A 26,097-nucleotide genomic window follows, 5' to 3' on the forward strand; every position below is an offset into this window, starting at 1 on the left:
TGGGATCTTCTGCTCAATGCACCCCGCGCTCTGGTTTTCATCAAAAAGGGGCCCCTGTCTCCAGAGCCTACTGCCTACCTCTCAGACAAGTCAAACTCTCACAGCTCTGAGACCACAGGTCAGGTACTTACCCTGGCCCTAGAGACTCGGCAACCACTGGGCTACACAGAACAGAAAAGGGAGCATCTCCACACACAATTCCTCCTGTGAACTCTGCTGGGAGCCACCTGTGGCTACCAAAAATAGCTCTGAATTAGACATAGGGGGAGCCAGGCATGATCTGGCAGCACACAAAGGAGTTCTTGTGTATGCCAAATTTTTCTTCTGTGAATGTGTCTATTTATTTTCAAAGAGAAAAACTTTCAGGCTTTTTGGGGAAAAGGCTGTTCTGCTGGTTTGTTGTTTTTATGAGAAATATTTCATACAAGATATGGAGAATACAAAAATCCTAAAACACTTCTTTTTTATTGTTTTATTATGTTTTCTGAAAATACAGCTGTTTTGTTTGTTTCAGGTCTACCTTCTAATACTTTAATTTTATCCACTCAAATTCCTACATCAGAAGAAAAGCCAGAAAAACATCATTGCTCTACTCTTCCACAATACAGCTCCTACATGCAAAAATAATTCTCCAAACCTCGAGAATACACATCCTTGCATCTTTTCTAGTTCTCTGGATGTTTTTACATTGGTATTCTACTATCTGTTTTATTTCCTATTTCTTAAATCATCATTTTACCGGAAAAAAACCAAACATACATTAAGGTCAAACCAAACTGGCAAAACACTATAAGTTTCAAAAAATCAAAGAGGAAGCTTAAGTTCCTGCCTTTGTTTCTATTTATTTCTTTTCTATTTACCTTTCTGTTATAAACTTAGTAGGTTCTCAAATATTTTTTATCCTTTAGACAGCAAATATCCAAGTACTTGGCTGCTGCATAAAGAAAGGTGAGTAAACCCTTTGGTTCAGTTGTCAGTCAGAAAAAATGCACAAGAACTGCTCCAATGGAAAAGTTGTGACCTTCAAAGAAAAAAACAAAACCAAGTGTAGTTATGAAGGTGATTCACACCCTTGCCTTTAAATATACCTAACAAACATGTTCTTAAAAGGAACAAAGACATTTTAATTGTGTTTGTTGCTCATCTGCATTCTCAGCATTGTCCAGTCATCAGTGGTCATGAGTGCCAGGAGTGTGCGATGCCCAGGCCACCACCACAAACAACAATAGACACCTTGACACCCAGCACAAACATGGAATGGGGAAAGAAGAGATTTAAGTAAGTGGCAAGTGGACTGAAAGAAGGAAATATAAACTGCACAAACAATAATCCTTTATACATTATGTTATTTCCCCCCTCCCTGTTTATGATGTACAGGAATAAATTTTGCAAACCTCCAAAGAAACACTTTTCCTTTCAAGGAGTCAGGTGCTAAGGTGTGAGGTAGCTTGCCTAGACACTGCTAGCTAGTCAGAAACAAAACAAAACAAACAAAACACCAAACAAAAACCCCCAAACAAAGAAAAACCCCCAAAACAAACAAAAAAAGTGATCTAATAAAGCCAGTAGACTCCTATCTAATAAAGCAAAAGAAGAGACTCCTAGCTAATAAAGTCAGGCATGCCATTACCAATGTATTAGTCAGACAGGCAGCTCTGGATTCTACATTTAGAAATGTAGAAAATCTCGTATATATTTGCCTGGGCTTGCAAATGCCACTCTATCATATTTCTAGTGATGCTCTGGGCAGCATATTTTGTTTGAATTACACCATCAGAAAAGGTATATAATCTGGCTCAGTTGGCAGCAAACTTCACTTACACGCATAAACTTCTCAACTGTTTAGAAGTAAAACAGAATAACTGGAATACATGAGCAGACAATTGCTTGATTTTATTCCACTGTACCTTCTACAATTCACTGAAAACAGCTGCTTACAAAACTACAAAAAAAGCTACATTTTTTCTATTATCTTCTAGACAAACTGTATTTACCCTTGCTAGCAACTGCATAATATGAATATTCAAATTTACCTGCAGCCTTCATAGTTATCCTGGAATAACAGTAAAAAGTGTGACCTACCCTCTTTACTGAGTCCAGGGTGAGTTTGGCTCCAGCACTTACAAAACAGTTTTACCAAACTGTCATCATTCATGTTATCTTCACAACCATGCTGAAAACTGCAAATTGTTTCTGAAAGAGCCCTCTCATTTCTGGAGACTGAGAAAGTATTTCCTGGCTGGACTCTCAGAAGCTGATCTGTTAATAACTCAACAGCAAAATACCTCTTTTGGGGTAAAAAGAAAGGAAATGGATATTAGAAGAAAGAATAAGACAAAGCACAAAGTCTGTGTTTCATATATTCTTTTTCTCCTGTATTCCTCTTAGCTTGAGGCATCTCTATTTTTCATTTCACTAGAAACACCATCTAACTCCTACTACCTCTGGAAAATTTCCACCGATGGAAATAAAAGTTGGATCTTTTATGTAAGATGGGATAGGAAGCTCTGTAGTTACCAAGCCTGCCTACTCCAGTAACCCACCAGGTTCTAGGTAACAGCTCATAAAAGCACAAGGGTCATCCATCTACTTGCCTTCCTCTAGCGAGTCCCTTCCCAGATCCACCGTGGTGCAGATACCCAAATCTGCTGACCAGGCACGCTGAACATGACCAATCTTACCCTCCATCAGGAAAAGATTAACAGATCTGTTGAATTAGAAATTGTAGCAGATGGGCCAAGGTGCCTACAAACTTTGTATGTTTTCTGTGTTTTTCCTGATATTACTAAGCAAAAATACATCATTCTTTCTTTCTTTCCTTCTTATCATTTATTCAGAAGATGAATTCTCTGCAAGCCAATGAACCACATATTATATAGCCCAGAAGGTATCCATCAGACTGCAGAGACACTGAAAATAAAATGTGAATGGTCAGTGTCTCCTCCCCTCTATTCTGAGACCAACTTCAAGGCCTGTAACATCTATTAAGTGCTTTCTGCCAAAGAGCTAAAAGGAAGGAGGTAAGAAGGAAATGTTCTCTAAGAACAGTTTGAGAGTCTAAACCCAGACTAAAAACATGATTTAAAGAGCTGAGTAGAAAGACTGTGGTTGCACAAGGAGCAGGTCAACAGCAGACAGGGAATTCAGAAAAGAAGTGGGAAAATGAGATTATGAGAGGAAGAAAGAGCACTTTGTGTATTTGCTTTCCATAACTTACATTCAGCAAGTCATTACAACCTAATTTCTCAGTATTTAAAATTAAAGAAAGGGCAGGCTTACTGGCCTTCGAAAGGTCTATCAGGATTACCTAAAGCAGCTATTGCTGGGGGTTTAAAAAAAATTTAAACCATAGATTAAGTGGTTAGTGGAAAAATAAGTCTTTCCCAAGACAAGCAGCATGATAAGAAAAGCTCCTATAAAAACCTGCTGGCAATTATGGCTCTGTCAGTCACCTTAAGGATCTGTCAAAACACAGAAATACATCTGAGGCAGGCCAACATTTTGGGGGGGAGTTATACTTTTTTTTTTTTTAAAGAACAAACACATTGCAACCAAAGGCACCAACTGCCTAATCTTGTTCATAGCTGAGCATCCAAAAAGGTATCCCATCTGCCTCAAAAAGCCAGTGTCCAAACAGTGTGGGTGGAAGAGACAGCCAGACGGCGCTGGATGCTCCCAGGTCTCCCATTACACAGAGCAACTGGAAGCTGGAGGACCAGGGGAACCTGCTATGCAGGAGCCAAAATTCCAAAAGGACCTGTCCAGAGCAAAACATGCAGGAATTGTGGAAATCATCCATGAGATCCACCAGAGCTGCTGTCTTCAACAGGGTGTTACAGGTTAGATGATGGGAACAACCTAGCCTGATGTCATGGCTGTAAGCAGGAGGTCAGACCAGAGACCTCTGGAGGTCCCTTCCTACACAAATTACCTTATGATCCCATGTATATTTGATTGCAGGCTATAGTGAAGAGAAGATAGGTCCACAGTAATTTATCCTGAACTCTCTTTTCCTCTCTCCTCATTCTAGGTTAGGTTCTTTCCTTTGAGATGGCCCACTGTGGCCTCCTGTGCCAAAGCAAATGGGACAGCAAAGGCTATGAGACCTTCTTAGTTCTGACCCACACAAGCTCAAACCACTGTGCCAGTGCAGATACAGAGGGAAGTTCAGTTCCTGCTAAGAATAGGGAGGGACTATAGTCCTGCAGTCAAACGTGAAAATGGACATGTGCCTTCCTCAATGAAGTAAAAGCAGAGAGAAAAAAGGCAAGTTAGGGACAATAATGGTACAGATTGACTCAAGCACTTTCCATATCTACCCTAGTAGATCCCAGTGGTTGGTTTCTCAAGTCCACGCTGTTTGACATCATGCCTTGCCTTAACCATCTCATGTTTCTAAGAATCAAAAATATGCCTTTCACAAAACACTGACTCCAAAGCAAAACAGCACCATATCCATTTCAAGATATACTTTGAAGGCAGCTTTGAAGGCTCAGCCCCAGCTAGCATTAAATGCAGCCAACAAAATTTCTGGAGCCATCAGGAGAGGGAAGATGTCTCCGAAAAAGGCAGATATTGTAGAAGCAGCTAGAGCAGAGCCAACAGAAGAACGACGATGCTACAAGCAGCAGGGTGGGTAGGCTGAGAAGGGACAAGCTGTTATGGGCACTCTATCAGGCTGGTGTGATCCTGGCACAAAGCCACTGGTGGAGAAGATGACAAGAGCTTACATGCTGGCACAAGCTTTTAAGCAGAGAGATAGCATTGAGAAAAGGTCAGTCAGGGATAAAGGTAAAAGCCACTTTCTCAGTTCATAGAAAAAGAAACTCAAAAGGCAGGAAGCAAAAAGCTCTGAGGAATTCACTGCAACAGCTCAGTTTGTAAAGGAGGGTTACAGTATCCCAGCACTGCAGTGTAGTCTAGATAAGCCTGAGCTAACTTTAATCTAGGGATTGAAGATACCTACTGCAGCAGCTCATCACAGGCTGCCTGAGTGGCAAGGGGAGTTAGACACAGCTGAAAAACATAATTATTGCTGGAGTTGAAGAATGCAAACCACACCTGAGCTGGCTAGTTCAAAACTAGCTCAGATACATTTATGTTCAGCTGAAGCACAAGCAGGAAAAAATCAAGGAGCCCACTACTGAAAGAAACTTTAGTCATCTTGCAGAAGCACTGAGACCTATGGTTTCAGGAAGGGAAAAGAAAGATACCACTTATCTTTACACCCCTGCTTCCCCAGATATACTTCTGGGCACTGCCACACAAAGAAAATCTACTGACAAACCTGAAAAGGACCATACTGACAAACATGCTTCACTAGAAGTAAAAGATTAGGAAAGAAAAGCCTGCAAGAAGTCATAGACAGTAATAAAACTTATAGGTAATGTCACACAAGAATCACTATTTTGAAGTTTATTGAAAGAAACACCATATAAACCATTACAGGCTCCAGTTCCCTTCTGTGCAGCCACAGTTAGTGTTTATGTGGCATACACTAAGCGTGCAAGACCACAGACTGAGACAGTATGACATGTTTCCTCTTGTGCCTACTGACCCAATGAGCCCTGCTTTCATTTTCTTAGTTAACAACCAGAGCAAATAAAGTAAGGATAGCCATTTGTGAAGTATTACATGTTTATGGCTCTAGATTCAAGCCAAACACATATCTCAGTACCTGTTATTACAAACTCAGCATAGTTCTACTAAAGCTTTCAAAAGACTTACGTATGCAACTCATTCATGAAGCAGGCTGAGGGCTGCCACAAGAAGTAATTACTACAGCCCAAGCGGTGAGAAAACAGGTAAAGCAAATCCAGGCAGGCTTTGAGCAAGAATTCTTTGCCTGGTTGCCTATTTACAGATTACCTCTCATTCACAAGCAACCTCACATGAGTCTATAATTATTTAAAGTTTTGCACTGAGAGAGCACATATGCACTTCAGCCCTGGCTCTGCACTACAGTGCCCAGCACGTCACTCTGACAGAGCCACCAAGTTCTCTGCCCCAAAAGACTTGTGCTTTCAAACAGAAGACAAGGAGAAATGTTTGGATCAAGCTTTCCAGCCTGCAGTCCTCGAAGGGCCAGCCATCCCTGCTGCTCCAAAAGTTACCACCACAGGTGTCCTTGAAGCAAAGAGGAGAAAGGGAGAAGTTGCAGAGCAAGCACTGAGGTTTGGAGTAGCTGTCAGAGATGACAAATTCTGAACTATTTGAAGGGAAAATTTGATAAGTCTGCAGCACACTGGTAGGGGAGCACGAGCTTCAGCTGTGCAGGTACCTGCACATTCAGGAGTCAAATGTCGGGGTTGGCGAGGTCAGGGCCTTTCAACTTGGGGTCTGCAGGTCCCCAAGTGATCTGTGAACTCCTTTCCAAATGGTCCACAGAAAGATAAAAGTGAAAAGCACCACTTATATTTGCTGTATTTCCACTGGAAACACAGCAATCTGCAAACTAAAGAAAGCTGAGGATCATCACACTAGTCGATTGTTACTCACCAGGACAGGAGGCAGTGTAAATGATTCAAAGCAATGGAAAATCCTCAGGAATTAGAAATAGGTGCACAAGCCAACAAGCAAAAGTGTTCCCAGCATGAAAAGAAGGGAAAAATGGAACTAGCACGTTCCAGTTGTTAAACGTTGTCCTAACTAGTGGGAAAAGTTCTGTCAAAATTATTTCCTTTTTTACCCCAGTCACTCATCACAAAAATCAACACTGAAGTCTGTAGCTCAGTTTTCTTCCATCTCACCAGATGATTGGTGTCTAGTGGCTCCCAAAAGACAGGATATGTTTGGCCTTTCTCTCAACACAAACATTGAAGAGACTGGGAAGACAGCACTGGGATTAATTTAAGTCTGAAACCTGAAGCCCAACAATTATCTGAGCAGAAAAATTGAAAAGACTCATGTGTTGGCACACAGATGAATCTGCTTTCCCCTTTTAAGATCAAAAATGTCACTGAATGAGACTAGTTATTGACAGAGAAAAGCAGAACAATGATAGATATAGTGATTCTGACACTAAAACATTTTACAGCCATACTGCACTTGAAAGGCAGCCAAGAAGCAAGTCCCTACAGACCTTCCAACAGCTATTTGGCATCAGTTTCACCGAGAAGCTCTAGCTGTACACCTCTAGCAAAGACAAACTAACGATCAAAAAATACCTTGGAAACAAAACAAAAGACCTTGAACTAATAAGAAATCTAGAAACTAAAGGCTACAAGCTACTACCATACATAAAAAATGGCAAGATGATAGCCACTAATTCCTACCCAAGGAAAGAAATCAGAATAATTGTAGCTCAAGCTGCCTACTTTTTGTGACTTCATCTCTATTGAAAAAGTATTAATTAATACTTCCTCTTCATACTTTTCCTGAAGGCAACTACAAAACCTGGGTGAAATCTTCTGCTGTTTATTTCTCAGACTACTGTACACATCAAAATAAAAATAAATAATACTACTCCTGATTTTGCAAGCTTAATTCTCAAAGGGCTCCCAGCTTAGACACAGTTGACCCACCCTGGAATTAAACAGGAAGAGATTCCTCTGGCAAATCTCCTAAAAACAGTCGAGCAAATACAAGAACATACAACATGCCTATATTCAAAAATGTGAGTCCTCCCACCAGACTCAGACTTAACTTGCTATAAGCACATGTGGGTATATGTGCCTTGTTGAATAAAGACCACTCAAAGTAATGGAAAACCTCTGCTTATACAGCACTTTAAACATTATATACACCCTCGCACACGTATCTATACAAAGGAACTCAACTGAAAATCAACCTAAGCATCTACCATGGAATGCTTAAGCAAGATTTCTTTGAGAAACACTGCAAAGCTTCCCAGTCCTATGAGCCCTATATTCTTCCATCCCCACTTTGCAGACACCTCCCAAGTTGCTGAAAGATGGACATGACAGCATGTAGCTACACCCTCTAAGAAAATGCATTAAGTCCCATTAAAATCTCCACTTTTGATAAAAACAGAGCAGACTTGCTTCCCTACCACATGAAGCACTACATCCAAGACTATCTGTTCACATCACTAAAAACCCAGCTGGCTGGCTGGCTTCCCTTCTTTTTTAATCTCCCACCCTTTCCAGATGTTCACATTCGTAAAGGAGGATTCTCTACAAAGCTGACATCTGGTGTGAAGATATCTGTTAGAAAAATAAACTTTTTTTCTAGAGCATCTAAGATTGCAGAGAGTTGAAGCTATTCTTTTTCTTCTCCCTGTTTTTACACACTGCTTACCCGTTTCTGATTGTCCTTCTCTGCAGCTTCTCACAAAACTATCAATTTTCTCTCTAGCTGCATAGGATTTTTCAATCAGTAGCACCAATAAGATAGTTCTCTTTATCCAATAGGATAATTGAGACAAATGAGAAATGACAGTAGTAAAGTTTAGTATCCTCAAAGCTTTTTCCCTCCTCACTTCAGATACAGTGGGTGAATGTCCCCACTTTAAATTCTCTTTTCTATTATTAAACTAGAAGGAAAATCCCTCTCCCCTTTATTTATAATAAACCCTTCTGCTAATAATGTCTACTATGTTACATACTGCTTTAAAATAGACCTTAAAATCCTGGTTTTCAACTGGTTAAACCAGCCTGTGAACATGAGACTAATTAGGACACTCCTACAGTCCAGGCGAGTTGCTGACTTCCCACAGCCGGACCAGGGCCACTCATGTGACATCAAACACCTGTAAAGATCTGTTCAGGATCATCCAGCTGTCCACAACTTGCTCCTCCTTTGACTTAAATAGGCTTAAATGTGAACACCGAGTATGGGACAGTCCACCAGGACCTCCTTCCTCTACTCTCCTTCCCAGTGCTGTGGATGTTTCACGCTCTTATTTGGGCCTTCAAGATTGCCCACATCAGCCTGGACTGCCCCACTGGACAGGGACCATTTGCAAAGCTTTACCAGGAGGGTCCCACAAGAAGTGGACAGAAATCTTCATACAGGCGCTGACCTACTTCTGGCTTCAGAAGCCAGAGCATCTCAACAGCACCCTCAGATTTAGCAAGGTGTACAGGTTTCCCCGTACAAAGGAGGCCCTTCAGGGGAACCCAGTGAAAACTCTCAGCTTTCTCTTAATGCCAGCTATTGTTATTTCATCTGTCAGTGAAAAGAGAACTTGTTTGGGCACTAACCCTGCAATGTACACAAGCAAGAGAGCAAACATTTAATGCCAGTCTGCTGGAGTGGGAGTCAAGGGCACAGTCCACTTTCCACACAGGCTGAAGAGTGGCTGGAAGGCTCAAGGGCAGGCTGAGGACTATTGTCACCCAAAAAACACACCATGAATCCTTTTACTAAAACAACCCCCCTAAAAGAAAAGCATAAAAAAAAACCCCACCCCCCAAAAAAAACTAAACCCCATCCCAAAAGTACAAAAAGCCCACACCAAACATATAGTTCACTGCACCATCACATGGAGCTTACAGGGCTTCAGTTACCCCTCTAGAATTCAAACAATAAATTAACAGGCAATGATAAATCCCATTCATGTCAGTTTGATCTCTTTGTGAAGGGACATAAATAATGAACTGTATGCATTGCTATTGGCACAGTAGCAGGACTCTGTAAGCTCATGGATCCAAGGATATTATTAAGACAAGGTAAGTAGACATGATATATTTATTAGGCAATTAAGTCTTCCTCCCAACGACCTGGAGAAAGGTTGCTGCATCCAGAAACCTCTCTATTTTTTCCATATTCTTTGGATATAATAAGATATCCATGGATATTATGACCAAAGTGGAAAATATAACTACAGTCTGAAAGAGTGAATATTAATTTGTCTTTCTTCTTTATCTAAAAGTTTTGCTAGACTTGTGAAACTTCTTTTTAAAAAACAAAAATGTTCTCATTTTTAAAAAAGAAATACTTGTTTTATAGCTCCTCAATAACACCTAAGACTCTGTTACCAAATCTCAAACACACTGGCAGCACCAAGCTTCTTCTAATGCTAATAATACATCACAAGTTTTACAGCTCCAGTGAAAATACAATCCTTGCAGTTTCACTCCTTCCCAAGAGCCTCTGAACACGCAGCAAGAGCAACTTTAAGGCAGCAGACAAGTAGGAGTTGCTGGAGCTGCAGTTACTGGTGAGGATGGACACAGCAAGGCAACTGCCCTGCTACCAATGCAGGGACTAAGACACTTGCTCAGCCACAGTCCAGTGCCACACCTTCCCCTCCCAAAACACACCTTTACTCCCCTTCTGCTGGCACCAGAAGGAGGAACAGCATGCCTCATAGTCAGCTCAGTCCTGCTGCCTGCTGCAATTTAGGCCATGTTATTGTGAAAGCCACTGGGTCATCATCCAAGAGGCCCATTCTGCTCTTTCAGTGGGATTCCCCACACCAGGGCCAGCAATGGGCCCTTCAGCATTCTTGTGCTCCTCCAAAGGCATGCATGAGGTAGCATATGTACCCCCTGAAGCACTAGTTAGCAAAAATTGCTTTAAAACTAAAGCTTCTGGAAGGTACCCAAACCATGCTCTTCAGATTGAAACATTTTCCACAGTCACAGTATACAGATTTTGTAAAGAATCAAGTTTGGAGTTTTTTCCTAGAGTTTAAGTGAACTGGTTTGCATTTCTAAAAGAGCAATCTTTGATACACCTGCATATCCCTTTGTTAATTATCTGACAGTGGAATTCAAGGTTAAGCTAAAAGGCTGCTGTATTTTACTCCAAGTTGTGCTGTTTTGGTGCCCCATCCTGTCCCCCTGCGGAAGAACATTATCAAAGTCTTGTATTGCATGGATTAGAAGTATATCCAGTTCCAGAAAACACACTACAGAAGTCATTACTCTGTGCATTAATTCAGCGCACAGTATAGTAACTTTCTTTCATAAGAAAGCCAAAAATAGGCTTAATAAGTGCTGATGGCAATATTACACCATTGTCTTTCTGTTATGGGAAAAAAAAGCAACTAGAAGAACCACTGTTCAGATTCCCTGGATAGTTATCAACATTTGAATGTGTCCTCAATTGCTACTGTGGCTCAGAACAGGAGCCTGATTAAAAAAGGAGCTGTGAAGTCCTGCTCAAATGTCAACAGGAAAGCACTTTGTTTGATCAAAATATAAGTGTCTGTACATTCTTTACATTCAGACATTTCTCAGGTGAAATCCCAGGTCAGAAATGGAGAGATCAAGTACAGCAATCTCTGAAGATCTCAGAAGAAAGCATGTTTACATATTAGGTGAAGAGATTTTATTTAAAAAATGTAATATCCTTAAAGACCTTTCCAGATCTGGCCCACCCAGGGAGCACTTTCAATACTAGAAACTGGAGATTGCAATAACATTCCCAGCAGTCAACATCATTAGAAAATAATCAAAACATTTATGCTTTTGTATTTAAAATTAAGAAACAAAGTACAGAGAGAGCTTGAATTTTCAGAACTCTGTTAAATTTCTGTTACTGCAAAAAACTATTAGGAAGTTCCTTCCATCTTCACATTTCACAGCCACAATTTCTGCAGGGGAAACCACCATCTGGTTGCACTTTTTATTTCCTCTGAACACTTCAGTCTCTTCTTGACTACTAAGAAAAAAGAAGTCTGACTATCATATGTTGGCCAAAGCCGAGGAAAGGAGTAATGTTGCTCAGAAGACAGCTTTGGATGCCAAGAGTTTTTGAGAACACAAAATCCACCTGGGTTGCACCTTTTCTGCTACTCTCTCTAAAAGGCAGTCTCAAAAGCAGACAAGAATGTGGTAATGCTTTGGCCTGCCCTGCTGGGGGACAAGCTGTGATTCTCCTGGCCTGCAGAGAGAAGGACAGGCTTACCATCCAAAATAATGGCCTGAGGAAACAGCACTAGAAGAGCTGGGAGAGAGCACCTTTACAAAACAGCTGAAAGAAAAACCTGCCACTCAAGCTCAGGGACAGCAGTGCTTTCATACACAGCTGACCTTTCCTAGAGCCTCTCTGCACTAAACGCGCATTGCAAAACCTCTCGCAATGATTTTTGAGTGGTCTTGGGAATCTGAAGACGTCTCAGCTGACTGGAAGCTGATGAATATTGTCCTGATTTTCAAGAAGGTCAAGAAGGGGGACCCAGGAAACTACAGGCCTGTAAGTCTTACTTCAATGCCTGTAAAGTCATGAAGAAGATTATTCTGGGAAGTCTTGAAAAACACCTGAAAGACAACATCGTCATTGGTCACAGCCAGCATGCCTGCATGAGAATAAAGTCCTGCTTGTCAAACCTTTTTACTAGGTAACCCACCCAGTTGATCAAGGGAAGCCAGTTGATGTAATCCTTTTGAATTTCAGTAAAGCTTTCAATACTGGCTCTCACAGGATCTTTCTGGACAAAATGTCCAGCACACAGCTGGATAAACACATCATGAGGTGGATGAGCAATTGGCTCATGGGTCGAGCACAGAGGGTAACAGTGAATGGGGTAACATCAGACTGGTGACCTGTCACTAGTGGGGTTCCACAGGGCTCCATCTTGGGCCCTGTGGTCTTCAACATCTTCATAAATGACTTGGATGCAGGACTGGAAGGGATACTAAGCAAGTTTGTAGATGATACAAAACTGGAAGAAGCTGCTGACTTCCTCAAAGGCAGGGAGGCCCTGCAGAGAGACCTTGACCAATTAGAAGACTGGACAATCACCAACCATATGAAGTTCAACAAGGGAAGTGCCAGATTCTGCACCTGGGATGGGGCAACCCTGGATGTACATACAGACTGGGGAATAAGATGCTGGAAAGCAGTGCCACAGAAAGGGACCTGGGGGTCCTGGTCAACGGTATGTTGAATGTGAGTCTGTGGTGCCCTGGCAGCCAGGAGGGCCAACCGTGTCCTGGGGGCATCAGGCAAAGCATCGCCAGCCAGTCGAGGGAGGGGATTGTCCTGCTCTGCTCTGCACTGGGGCAGCCTAACCTTGAATATTGTGTGCAGTTTTGGGTACCACAATATAAGAAAGATATTTAAGCTATTAGAGAGTGTCCAAAGGAGAGCAACAAAGATGGTGAAGGGCCTTGAGTGGAAGCCATATCAGGAGCAGCTGAGGTCACTTGGTCTGTTCAGCCTGATGAAGAGAAGACTGAGGGGAGACCTCATCACAGTCTACAACTTCCTCATGAGGGGAAGGAGGGGCAGGCACTGATCTCTTCTCTGTAGTGACCAGTGACACCCAAGGGAATGGCCTGAAGTTGTGTCAGGGGAGGTTTAAGTTGGATATTAGAAGGAGCTTCTTCACCCAGAGGGTGGTTGGGCACTAGAACAGGCTCCCCAGGGAAGTGGTCACAGCAGCAAGCCTGACAGAGTTCAAGAAGCATCAGGACAATGCTCTCAGGCACATGCTGTGACTCTTGTGGATAGTCCTGTGCAGGGCTAACAGTTGGACTCAACAACCCTTGTGTGTCCCTTCCAACTCAGCATATTCTTTGATTCTCCACAATCGGGACTGGAGCACCTCTCCCAAGGAGACAGGCTGAGAAGGCTATGGGGAGACCTAGCCCCCTTCAGTACCTAAAGGAGGCCTGCAAGAGAGCTGGAAAGAGACTTTTCACAAGGGCATGTAGTGATAGGACAAGGGGGAATGGCCTTAAACTGAAAGTAGGTTTAGAGTAGGTACTAGGACAGAATTCTTTACTGTGAGGTTGCTGAGGCGCTGGAACAAGTTACCAAGAGAAGCTGTAGATGCCTCATCCCTGGAAGTGTTTAAGACCAGGCTGGATGGAGCTCTGAGCAACCTGGTCTAGTGGAAGATTCCCTGCCCATGGCATGGGGTTTGGAACGAGATTGTTTAAGGTCCCTTCCAACCCAAGCCAATCTATGAATCAAAACCCATTTCGAGCGAAATTTTAAACTGTGGCAACACACACAGAAGGTCTGAACCTAGTCGACAAAAATCATGACAGTTTGATAAGTAAAATATTAAGTAACTTGCTTCTTATCAGCAAATTACAAAGACAGGACAAAAGGGGAAACACGACTGAGTTTTCATGCCACAAAATGGTGAAGAGGAGTAGGCAAGACAGCCCCAGCACACTTCATCCACCTCAGTCTTTTTAAAATCAAAAACGATTATGTAAAAAAGAAGAGCAGGACAGATGGAAAGGTGATTTAGTGAGTGGTCCAGTGGTACATGATGCTGGCAGCCCAGGAGCCATTTAAGCACTGGGAATAACACCTGACAAGGGCTTCATTCAGCGCACACTCACTGTGCTGCTCCCTGGCAAAGACAAGGGCCCTTTGAGGAGGGGAATGAGGAATATTTAATTAAAGACCAGACCCTCATGCACAAAAAAATAGATGGAGAAAGGGAGAGACCTTTTTCTTCATTAAAGCCCCATGGCCAAGGGCTGCTCTCAGCCACCATGGTGCCCTTTCAGCATTGCTTTTTACACAGAGCATGCACTTAACTTGCAAGGCTGGATGACTTATTTGCCACCAAAAAGATGCTTTCCTATACAATGGTGCCCTTTGTGGAGGGGAAGGAGGTGGGAAGACAGTACTAGTTGGCCATTAATCGTATAAATCCTTCCCTTGAGTTGCACAATGAATAGCATGGATCTGTGTATTTGACTTTGCTTGTTCAAGAGAAGTTGCTTTGAGTGAAAAAATTAAATTTAATAAGCTGTATCTTTTCTTTCTTTGTGTTTTTTCTTTTTAATTTTAACAATACATTTTAGACAACCAGCACTAGTTTTGCAGGCCATCCACAGTTGTCTTTAAAGAGCAGAAAGCAATTTTGACTCCAAGACTTCACTCTCACAAACACAAGCACAAACCACATACTGAGAAATCAGGCGCTTTATATGCAGTCCAATCTCATTTAGCTCTTTTGTGTGTCTCCCAGTCCCCAAAATACATTAAAGGCCCAACCCAACACTTGTGAGCAGCAAAGTTCTTTACACAAATTTGGGAGTAAATTCATAAGCACCTCAGCCTGGCCATAAGCTTAAGTTTACTTTCCCCCCCCCCCAGGCTGCAATAACCACCTCACAGATATAAAAAGTGCTTAGTGAATCTTTAACTGGCTCTAAGTTGGAGTGGGAGAGAAGGAGAAAAAAATTGTGGTTTAAATCCACTGAGGTTCCCATGGTAATACCACTAGGCATACAAAAGGTATAGCTGAGTGTGTGGTAAAGTCATCGGAGGTTTTATTACTATGAAACTTAATGCTCCCCTACTGAAAAGAAATTTCCATTATATAAAGGAGATAACTGGGAGGAAAAAAAGACAATTCAAGTTTTATGACTGGCTATAAATGAATAACGTTTAATGTCCAACACTCTACACTTCACCATAATCATCCACTAATGACTGAAAAACTTATTGTGAAAATTGCCAAACCTAAACTGGTGGGGTGTTAATTTAATTTTTTTTGGTGGCAAGAGAAAATGTGGCAGGGAGAGAAAAGAAAGGGAGCACTTAGCTCCAGCTCCCAGTGCGGCAAAAAAAGTTTCCCCCCCCTACGCCTGGCCAAGCAGGAACAATGCACAACAGCCCAGCCCTGACGACTTCACTGAATTATAACTCCTGCTAGTTAGTTTAATTATTGCACATACATTTCTTGAAAACTTCATTTGAACATCAGCTTCTAATTGGAGAAATTGCTCTGAGCGTGACCAAAGGGTTATTATAAAGCTTGGTCACTTCTTTTCAAGCAATCTTTACAAAAGGGCATGGCCTTTCTGCGAAGCACATGAAAACCTCTCAAAGATGCCCATTGTCCATGGCACAGGAATCAAGTGCAAGAGGTACAGAAGGAAGTTTCAGCTGGGAACAAAAAAGGCAATGAAGACATGAAAACAAGGTGGAACATCCTGCTACACCTTGCACAGAAGAGCTGAAAGGGAGGAAAAAAAAAATCAGCTTCCGGGATGACCAATATTAGTGAGTGCAAATGGAAGGTGTGTCAAAGAAAGAAATCTTATTAAAATACTAATGCTCATTAAAGACTTAAGTTGCAAAAGCCTTGCAAGTTACAAGAAAGCTTCCGAAGACAATGAATTTCATCACGGGACCCATAGGTTTGCATAAGGTTTCCATGACCCCCTAAATCAGTATATTAGGCAAGTGATGGGTTGGGGATTTTGTTTATTCAAAGACTGGTTATGTTTCCCAAAGTTTCCCTTCAGCCAACTTAAAAACCTAGATATATTCACCAATTTCTTAATATCCAAATAACTCTGATCACTGCGAAACTCAGTGCTGACCAAGGTTTTATGGCGTAACCATTTAGTTTAAGGAAACTACCAGAGGAGTAAGTTTGAAAGTCATACATGAAACACTTCATTCTCTGTATCCTTCAGCCCTATGTTATCAGTGCTATATGCAAGTTTCTCATGTGCTTCATATTTATGCTGTATTTCATTGTAAGGTCTAATTTTATAATTCAAAAGTCAAATCTTCGGACATTAGAATCTCATATGGATTTTAATCCATTTCCTTTGTGGCTCAGGTACACCTGCACTGAGCATACTAGGACTGTCCAGTCCCTGTTAACTACAGATTACACTTTCATGAATTTTTCATTATCAAGCCAAAGGTGACTTAAATGTGGAGAGACTATTCAGCAATGAGTCTCCTGGTTTACATTTTACAATCCCAGTAGCAGAAAACATGCTGTTCATACTACAGATGTAGAATTCCCTCTTCCTCACAAATTACTTTTTCCTCCAGTTATTATCTCTGCAGCCATCAAAACACATTACTCATCAGACCAGCCAAGGCTCTGGACAGCAATGAACAAGAAACATCAGCAACAGCAGCAGAGGTTTGAAAGTCAGATTGCAGTCATGATTTCTGGGTCACATTAGCAGCTAACAATACAGGTGAAGGGAAGCATTGTCCAAGGCTCTCTGGTACCTGTGCATGGAGGTCATGCAGCTTAGAGCAGGAGGCCTTTCTGTCACTTTCCCTGTGCCAGGCAGCAGCAGGAGGCTGGGATGCTCCCCCTACACCACTTTGAGGTAAGCAGCTGGTCCTCCAGCTACCCCATCCCAGCTGGGCAGGTGAGGCAGAAAACGGCCCCCACCTTTCTGCAAGTGTCCAGCCACCCAAGAGATAAGGCAAGAACCAACCCAACGGCCTAACCCAGCATTGTCCGGGGATCCCAATGGCCCTGGGGTGTATAAAAAGACTCCCTGGGTGAGCCCCTCATGCACCCCCCACTGCTATGCCCAGCCATGCTATACCACAGCATGGGGACTACTGGCTGGACCAGAGCAACAGAAAACAGCAGCTTCACCTTCATCAGAACTATTGTGGCACTTTTCCCCCTTGACTCCATCAGTTATTTATTAACAGGAGTAAAATATTACTATTCTGCACCTCCCAACGGGCAGGTTCTCCTCTCTGCCTAAGACACCGATCACTTTTCTTTTTAAAACTGAAAAGCTTGGGAACTTTTTTTGTCTGTATGTTATTTGCTACCTTAATGCAACAAAGTAGACACCGAAGTGTGACAGCGCTCCCAAATAAGTCACAGCCATTTACACATTAGGCACCTAATTAGTTGAAAATACAATTACACACATGTAAGCAGATGCTCATGCCCACAGGCCAAGCCCATTGCTTAGACAATTCTTTAACCACCTAACTTTACAGTAAGTGCAAGTTGAATCTACTTAGATACAAGACCTGAATTATCAGTTTGGGAGTGAAAAAAAAAATAAAAATCAAACAGTTCTTCCCATCATATTTAATGCAGCACTACACAACAGGCAAGACTCCAGCAGGTCCCTGCTCTTCTTTCATAGCCTTTAATCATATACTGAGAGACATTTGCTATTTTTTAAAGTCAAATGAAAACCTTTGGCTTCAGTCTTTTGTAAATTTGCAGCAAAGATAAACCCCCAAGGAATGCATATTATTTACACACCAGTGAGCTTACTTATTAACATGAACTCTAGCAAAAGTTTTGTTTCAGTATTTTAAAATGGGCCACAAAGACCTGTTTACATTCCTTGTCTGGCTTTAGTAACATCAGAGCTGGAGCACACCTTTCCACAGCGCTCCTGGGTAGCAAGCTGAGGAATGTCATCCAATGGGCAAGGTTCAAGAAGACCCCAAAAATCAAACACTGACCCTTACACTCTGTGAGGTCATGGAGTCAATTCAAAAGCTCTTCATGCTCTATCCAAATGCAAGCAAAAAGCTCCCATGAACTGGGCTGAGCAGCAAGTACTTACCACTGCCCAGCTTCTCATCCTCCTCTAAATAGTGGTGGAGTACACAAAACTTTTCTATCACAAAATAGGATGAACCACCTGTTCTCCAACACTGTTTTGTCATTTGACGTTCAGAAGAAATTTAGCTATAATGAGGGAAAAAAGGTGCATCAGCTCATTTTTAAAAGGGCAGCTTGTCTTAAGCTTCCCTCTCAGCACACAAAAAATGGTAATATTCAAGTAATCTGATGGGAAAACAGACAAGTGACAGACAAGCATCTGACTACTCCACAAGAGACAAGATTGCCAATAAACAGAAGTGATAAGAGCCTGCACTATTTCTTCCAGAAGGACAGAGGCAGTTAAAAACATTCAAAACCAAGATTAAAAACAGGAAACTGGGAAACCCTGAATATTCATGTTCCATTCTTTGCAGGAACCTTACTCAGCTAATTTTTTTAAAAAAAGAAATGCATGGAAGCATCCTGTTTCAAGGGTCTGAAACTCCCAGCGCAGAGAGAGCATCTCTAGCTCTGTGACCCAGTGCCTGCTGAATAGGACACAGATGATATAAGTTGTACGTAAGGAAAAGACAGGTTGTCTCCCCAGCACCACTGCAGCAGGCCTTCACACCAATAAAACAAATCCTCACAATTTGCCTTCCCTCCATAAGAGAAGCTGCGTTTCAAGCTGTGTAGGTTGCTAGTTACCTAACTCCTAAGGAAAACTTCAGCTCTGTTGCTCTTCACAACTCCCCAATATACAAAGCAAACAGCCACAGCTTTTTTTCTTAGTTGTTTGTTTTTTTTTTGGGGGGGGGGTCATATCAAAATAAGTGCTGCAAACATTTTTGCTCTCCATGTTAGGATTATTTGTTTCTTTAAGAAAATTCAGGATGAAGTGGGTTTCATCCTAGCCCACACTGCACACTGGTGGGATTCCCTTGGGGAATCACACTGTAACTTGAACCTTCAGCCCACCACGGCACAACAGACTGGCCGTTTACAGTTCCCAAAAGTCACCTGCCTTGCACCACAAAGAGATACACGTTACTCACTTCCTACTACCGCTTCTCGCTATGTAAGACACCTTCACAGCAACACTGTGACCCAAGTTTGATGTAGCAAGCAGATCCAAATATAAAGTGAAATACTGTTTTAGCAAACCTAGAAGTACTAAAACGAGCTTCTAAAGTCCCGAGCCAAGCAGACCCGGGAGCACGCCGCGGGCGGAGGCCGGCCCGCAGGAAGAGACTGGCGGGCACTTCACCCTGCGGGGAGTATATTCCGACACTTCACTTTGTGTTTTTAACCTCCCCCGCTGAAGGAAATGGGGGGACGCACCTACCGACCATAAAGCCGCGGCCCGCAGCTCTCCTGGAGAACCTCACTCACCCGCAGCGCATCCCTGTAATGCCACTGCTCCCGTCCCGGTTCACCCCTTTCGTGCACACCCACTTTTTGGGGCTAAAACCCGCGGCCGGGAGGGCCCGTCTTTCTGCCCCCCGCTCCCTGAGCCCGCCGGGCACCTGCGGCGGGAGCTCTGGGGCTGCTCGCCCGGCCCGGCCCGGCGGCACCTACCCAGGCACTTGATGTGGAAGCCGCTGGGGGGCTTGAGGGAGCGGCGCGCCCAGCCCTGCCGCAGCACCTCCAGGTGCTCCTCCTTGCCCTGCACCAGCAGCACCTGCTCGTCGATCCAGCCCAGGAAAAAGGTCTCGGCCACCGCCGCCGTGGCCCGCCGGTCCCAGAAGTGCTGCATGTTCTCCCGCTTGAAGTCCGCGAAGATCTCGTAGCCGATGCGGTGGCGGCCCAGCTCCGCCGCCGGCCCCGCACCTGCCCCGGCCCCGCCGCCGACCCCCGGACGCCCCCCGGCCGCGGCGTCCAGGACGATAGCCAGGGAGTGCGGGGCGATCTGCAGGCACCGCTCCGCCCTGCGCGGCATGGCCGCTCACCGCCCGCCGCCGGGCACGGGCACGGGCACGGGCACGGACACGGACACGGACACGGACACGGACACGGACACGGACACGGACACGGACATGCCTCCCGCGGCCGCGCTGCCTCCCGCGGCCGGCTGTCCGCGCTCCGCCCCCGCGGGCCCGTCCTGTCCCGCTCCGCCCCCGGCACACCCCCGGCGCGGCGCGGTCCTGCCGCGGGCGAGGCGGGGACGGGATCCCGCGGCCGCCGGTCCCGCAGCAGGCAGCGACCGCAGCCTGCCGGCCGGGAGGCCCGCACGCCTCGCAGCCCACCGCCCCCCGCCGCAAGCCTCCCTGTCCCAGCACGGGAGCACCATCCCCAGAAGCGAAACTATCCCGCTGCGTGTCCCGGCCGCGGTGTAGGCTTCCTGGCACCACCACCCCACTCCTCCCCGCCTTTGGGAGACCCTCCCCGTTCCCTTCCCCGAGTGAAACACAGGGGCATCCCTCAGCCACATCCAGATTATCCCAGCAAGTCACATAATTCCTTATGTTTTTGCTTCCTCCAATGGTTACACATATGTAGATAACATACCCGGTGAGCAGCATTGACCCTGCCGTGTCCAAACGCCTTTCTCTTCACCCGCTGTAATCCTGTATTGCTTTGTGTCTTAGTGGTTCTGAAATCTGATGGTGATGGAGCAAGTGTAAGGTTCACTTCTAACTTCTGTGGCTTTTTTCCAGCAGTTCAATATTTTGCCTCCTCTGTGCTCTGGGTTACCAGCTGCCTCTAAGGTTCGGGGGAGAGCTCAGGAAAACTGAGCAAGCAGAATTCTAGAGGTCGTTGCTGGGGGACAAATGGGGGGGGGGGGAACAGCCTGGCCTGGGGTATGCATCCAGATGATAGGTGGCTGCTGAGCTGGAGGTGCTGGCAACAAGGTGCCAGTTATACTTGTGGGAAGGCAGAGTTAGGAACTTCGATCCTGTCCTCTATAGGAACCCTCAAACCCACGGCAAAACTGAGTCTCAATTCTGAAAGCAGAGCTTGAGCTCCTGAATGGTCTGTAGCTGCTGGACATCTTGGTGGTGTGTGAACTGTGTGGGTGTCCTCAGCAACACCCTCCCCTTGCCCCAGGGAGCAGGCCACCATGGCACTTGGGACATGGGCAGTGAAGCAGGGAATGCACCAGAAAGGTAAAGGACACAAAGAGGAAAACTGCTGTAGAGCAGGGGGGGCAGGAGCGGAGGCAGAGGAGAGATGAGGGAGATGAGGGAGCAGGCAGCAGCTGCTCTGCCAGACAGTGGTATAAGAGCTGCTACAGCCATCACACCCCATGCTGTGCACAAACAACAGTGTTTTACCTGTGGCTCCTGAGTTCACTCACATCAACATCCCTTGACATATTTGGCCTCCTTAAATCATCACCCATTTGGTTCTAACCTCGTTCAAATCCTGTGCCACTCTCCAGCTGGCTTCATACAATTCCTTCTCTGGGGCACTGTATAAGAGTCAGGCTCCTCTGACATCCCAGCTCCCTCCTTTTGGGTTTCATTCAGTGCTGTCTAGGCCCCATAACAAGAAAGGTCAAATTTATCAGCATCCCAAAGAGTCTTACAAGGAAAAAGTCGTATGGAATTCACTTTTCCAAAAGAGAAATAAGAGATAAAACAAATTGCCCAAGAAATGCTGTGAGCCATTTTGAGCTAGGAACAGAGTGTATTAACACTCGGTTTGCAAGTCTCTAACCCCTTCCCAAGTATCCAGCACAGCAAGACCTCAAGAGCCCCCTCAAACTCAGCCAGCAATAGTTTTGATGATGCTGCTGTCAGGATTTCAAAAGAGCTCTTCCACATCACCATTCAGCACTAAACTTTGCAAGAGGACCCCCAGCATCCTCATTGTCCTCCAAACTGCTTCCCAAAGCAAACCTGAGCCATTTGTTGCCTGTTAAAAGAGCCTAGTGTTAGTGTGTTGAAACTACTGTCATGATCTTGTCATACTCATGTTATTCTTACCTTGTGCCTTCTTCCTCTCTGCATTGTATCAGTCTTTTATCTTGCCCATCATACCTGCATTTCAGTTCTCCTGGGCAGGGCTCACCTTTGTGTTGCCTTTATGTGGAGCACATCACATTGACATCTCAGCTACTGATCAGAGTCACCAGGTAACTTCAGGTAACTTGGATGAGTTTTCAGTTTTTACTCTTATCTGCAAGAAAAAAGGAGCCAAATTAAGCCTTTTGGGTTTTAGGTTTTTGCACCAGATACACATCAAACAGTAAGATGTGGGGCCCTACATTTTGCCTACATCCTCCAAATCCCAAGTGCTAGCCAAATCTGTGATTCCTCTGCTGCCTCTGGTAGAGAGGTGTGTTCAGGGTAGCATGCCTGGCAGCCTTTGGCCACGACATCAGTGTTGCTCTCTCCATTAGCTAAGCTCCTTTTCCCCTTCAGTACTAATTTCTGAAGCAATTGGTGTGGTGAAATGGTCCACACAGTCATTTGCCTCCTCCTTGCAGTAACATTTGTGGGCTGTCAACATCTTCCCTACCCTGGCTCACTCTCCTGTAAAGGCTAGTCCTCAACCTGCTAATCTTCTCCTACCCTGCTTTCATCACCTCTTCCCTCACGCTGCTTCAGGCCTCTGTGCCTGCAGGCTGGCCCTCACTCCCTGCCCTATTCAGCACTCTGCCCCTCTCCGCAGCTTGCACACATGCAGCGTCACACACACAGGTGTAAAGACAAGGCAATGAAAGACAGTACACAATGATTTGTCCAAAACTTGTCAGATAAAGCACAGCAATTGTGGCACAAATCAAAATACACCAGGTACTCATACAAGCAGTGCAAGGATTGCCTGAGCAGGATCTCGAGGGCCTGGTTAAGAAACTCCCCTTGTTTCCAGGGCCAGGGTATAGGCTGTGGACAGCAAGTATGTACTGAATAAACGGTTCATCATTCATTATTCCCCTTTTTTTTCCCATTTCCTTACTGATTCAAATATTTTTTGTTCTCAGAATTTTTTGTTTATTTTGATTTATTTATATTTTGTTTCTTGTTGGTTTTGGGTTGAATAGCATCTCCTTCCTTGCCATTCACTCTCACTTTGAGGGACTTCTTTCAAGTAATCAATATCTATAGCCAGATTAAAATCAATCTGGTATTTTCCAACAGAAATACAAGCGAGAAGACTATCAACAATCTTCATATGGCCAAGTAATGAAAGCGAGTGAAGTGGAACTCCTAAGTGCCTCTGAAGTGTTTGGAAAGGCAGAAGCTTGTGTTGCTAGTGGGGTGAAAACACTGAAAATTTAGACACATCTCTTTGAAATGCATCAGTGGTGGCAGGAGGTCTCCAGCAAATGGCGTTGTTCATTCTGGGTAGGAGCAGAAAGCCAAACAAACCTGACAGAGCTGTGTTCTCTGGATGTCTGTATTGATCCACAGCTCAGGTGTGGCACTTCTGTCTGCTGCAAACATTGCCTCATTAAAAACTCCCTGTGAAAAGAGTATTCCCCTAGAATTCATCCAAGGCCACAGAATGGAAAAGAAAGGCTGAGGTGAAATATATATATTTAATGGTGGTTGTGAATCCCTGATTTGTACATAGTAAAGCAAGTTACACAATTTCTCAGCCTATGTAGTATGTCAGCAAGTGATCTGCTTCAAATTCGATATTCAGGCAGTTAAGTCAGCAAGTACATTCTAGGAGAGGTTTTGAAAGACTATTTCATATCAGAAAACTATTTTTTAATCTCTTTAGTTGTTTTATACAAGAAGAAATTATAGCTTTCCTCCCACTGTCCATCCAACGTTGTTACCTGGCAAGAGAGTACTTCCCAGCCGAGTTGCCTCCTTCCTGAGAAAAAGCTGCTGTCATTGATATGTGGGTTTTCAGATGGTTGAAGTGTGTGTGACAAGAAACTGCCAGCTACAGGACAGGTTTTTAAGATATTTCTGGCAGGACTTTTTTTTTTGAACATACCTGCGTTTATTTCCATGTGGAAGGCTGACTGAAGCTTGAGACTCACACTGGTAGTGCAGTGACGCACAGCTCAGTATGACTGCCATCATCTGACATGGCACTGACTGCAGCCTTAATGAGATCAGAGCTTACAGACCTTAATAATAAATTTTGAGAAGAGTTACCTCCTCCTCCTCCTGCCCCATTCAAGACTTACATGAGCCTGGTTAGACTTTCTTGGACACGGAGTCAATGTAAACTGGGTCTGGCTTTGCTGTTGCAAGTGTGCAGAAGAAGGGCCAGGAGCAGGAATACTGGTGACACACAGGCCTGATGCTGCTCTTCTTGTCATACCATGAGAAAAACCAGGTGCAGTCTCAGAAGAGTGAATGCTCTAAAACAACATAGGTCATGAATAGTGATGCCAACTTGCACTTAAGGAAAGCAAGATAGGAGAGGTGTGCTAGCAGTTGTTCCTTAAAACTCTTCCCAGAAGTGTGGCATCCTTTGTATTTCTACATTTGCCTAGTTTGCATCATATTATGACACTTTGCCACGAGGAATTCCTAAAACACCACCTTGTCTAGCTTTACCCTTTTGTTTTGGTAACCAGTTTTTGTACTAGAGAGATAATAATACATCTTACATTTGTAAAGTCCCTTGAGACCCGCTATTAAAAATCAGGAATGGTTGTTTGTCAATGTCTGATTTGGTAGGAGCCAAGTACTTTTGCTCTCAGTCCTGTCCTGCCATCCTCCATCAAGAAGCCCTGCTCACAAGTCCTTGCTCAGACAGAGTTCCCAGTGAAGTCAATGGGAGTTTCCTGCGTGAAGAGTGATGAGCTGGATCCAAACTAAACACCCAACTAATAAGCAGAGTAGGAAACAGCTGACTGCATCATTTTTAAGCTCTGTGCTTTTACCTGACTCAGACTTGCTGGCATCAAGAAGGATCCTGGGGGCAGGATGCAACCTGGGGGAGGAGAGGAGATCCCAGGTTACGGGCAGGCGTGCCCATCTTCCTCTTCAGGAAAATCTTTGGCAACAGTATTTAATCTTTGCAATGAGGTGAGTGCTGCTTGGACAGGTGAGCTGGTAGGTAGACAATTACCTATTGTCTGCTTAACAATAGCCTACCTATACTGGGGAAGTTACACTGTCCAGGAGGAAAATCACCTCCCAGCAGACATGGAAAACAAACTCCCACTTTACTCACAGGACATGTATAATACAGGGTACAGCTCTCTCACCTTCCAACTCAGGTGCCTATGTTTAGACAGGTAAATAACACAGTGCTAAAACACCTGGATTGGAAAGCCCTTTAATTTTATTTATTGATGAAGTTGCAAAGAGGGAAACAAGACTTATAGATGTTTTGAAGCCAAAAAGCTGGTGTACAGCTCATCATAGCACTGCAGTTAAAAGGGACTAGAATATATTCCCTGCATGGAAAATTCTTGACTGTAAAATAATAAAGAGGAAAGAGAAGGGTATGTTTATATCTTGAGCTTCTAAATATATTTTCTAGAGGGTTTTGTATGTGCCTTCCAACCTATAATTGCCTCTTATCTGCTATGATATTGATGGTTGCTTTTGGCCAGATTACAGTCAGACACTGTATTTGACATAGATAGGATTTTATTTCAAAAATAAATTCTGCAGTAGTACTCTACTGAAGCCATAAAGGAAGGACTCAATATTTGCAGGCAACATGCAATTTTAGTTATGGAAATGGCCCACCAGTTTGCCTAAAATATCTGCTTGCCTTGCCACGTTGTCTTGCAAGAACCACTGAAAACACATCGAGGTAGCTCAAGCGCTGACATGCCAAAAGAACTAGGGTTTGTTTTTATGATTCCCCTACCAGTAATAGAAAGAAACTGTGAATGAAATGGTCATTAATTTTCATGGGCACTCTGGAAGAAAGAGCAATAAATTCTATTTCTCTACCCTTTTTCACATTTCCTTTCACAGCCCATGGCTTGAAGCATGCAGACTCTGCTGATTCCTGACCCAGCCTAGTAAAGGCATGTGGCTGATCCCTGGCAGATC

General features: G+C 44.0%; 1 protein-coding gene across 1 annotated transcript in view; it reads right to left on the reverse strand.

Moving 5' to 3' along the window:
• LOC127472352 (storkhead-box protein 1-like) overlaps nt 1–20,407 on the reverse strand; it is a 69,894-nt gene extending 49,487 nt beyond the window's left edge. Inside the window, exon 1 of the mRNA XM_051790484.1 lies at nt 19,748–20,407. Coding sequence (XP_051646444.1) covers nt 19,748–20,108 — 361 coding nt within the window. The 5' untranslated portion in view covers nt 20,109–20,407. The remainder of the gene's footprint in view (nt 1–19,747) is intronic.
• Between the last annotated feature and the right edge of the window lie 5,690 nt (nt 20,408–26,097).

Source organism: Manacus candei, unplaced genomic scaffold (assembly GCF_025592945.1).
Source record: "Manacus candei isolate 608988 ecotype Guabito, Panama unplaced genomic scaffold, ASM2559294v1 h1tg000028l, whole genome shotgun sequence".
In the NCBI taxonomy this organism is placed as follows: Eukaryota; Metazoa; Chordata; class Aves; order Passeriformes; family Pipridae; genus Manacus; species Manacus candei.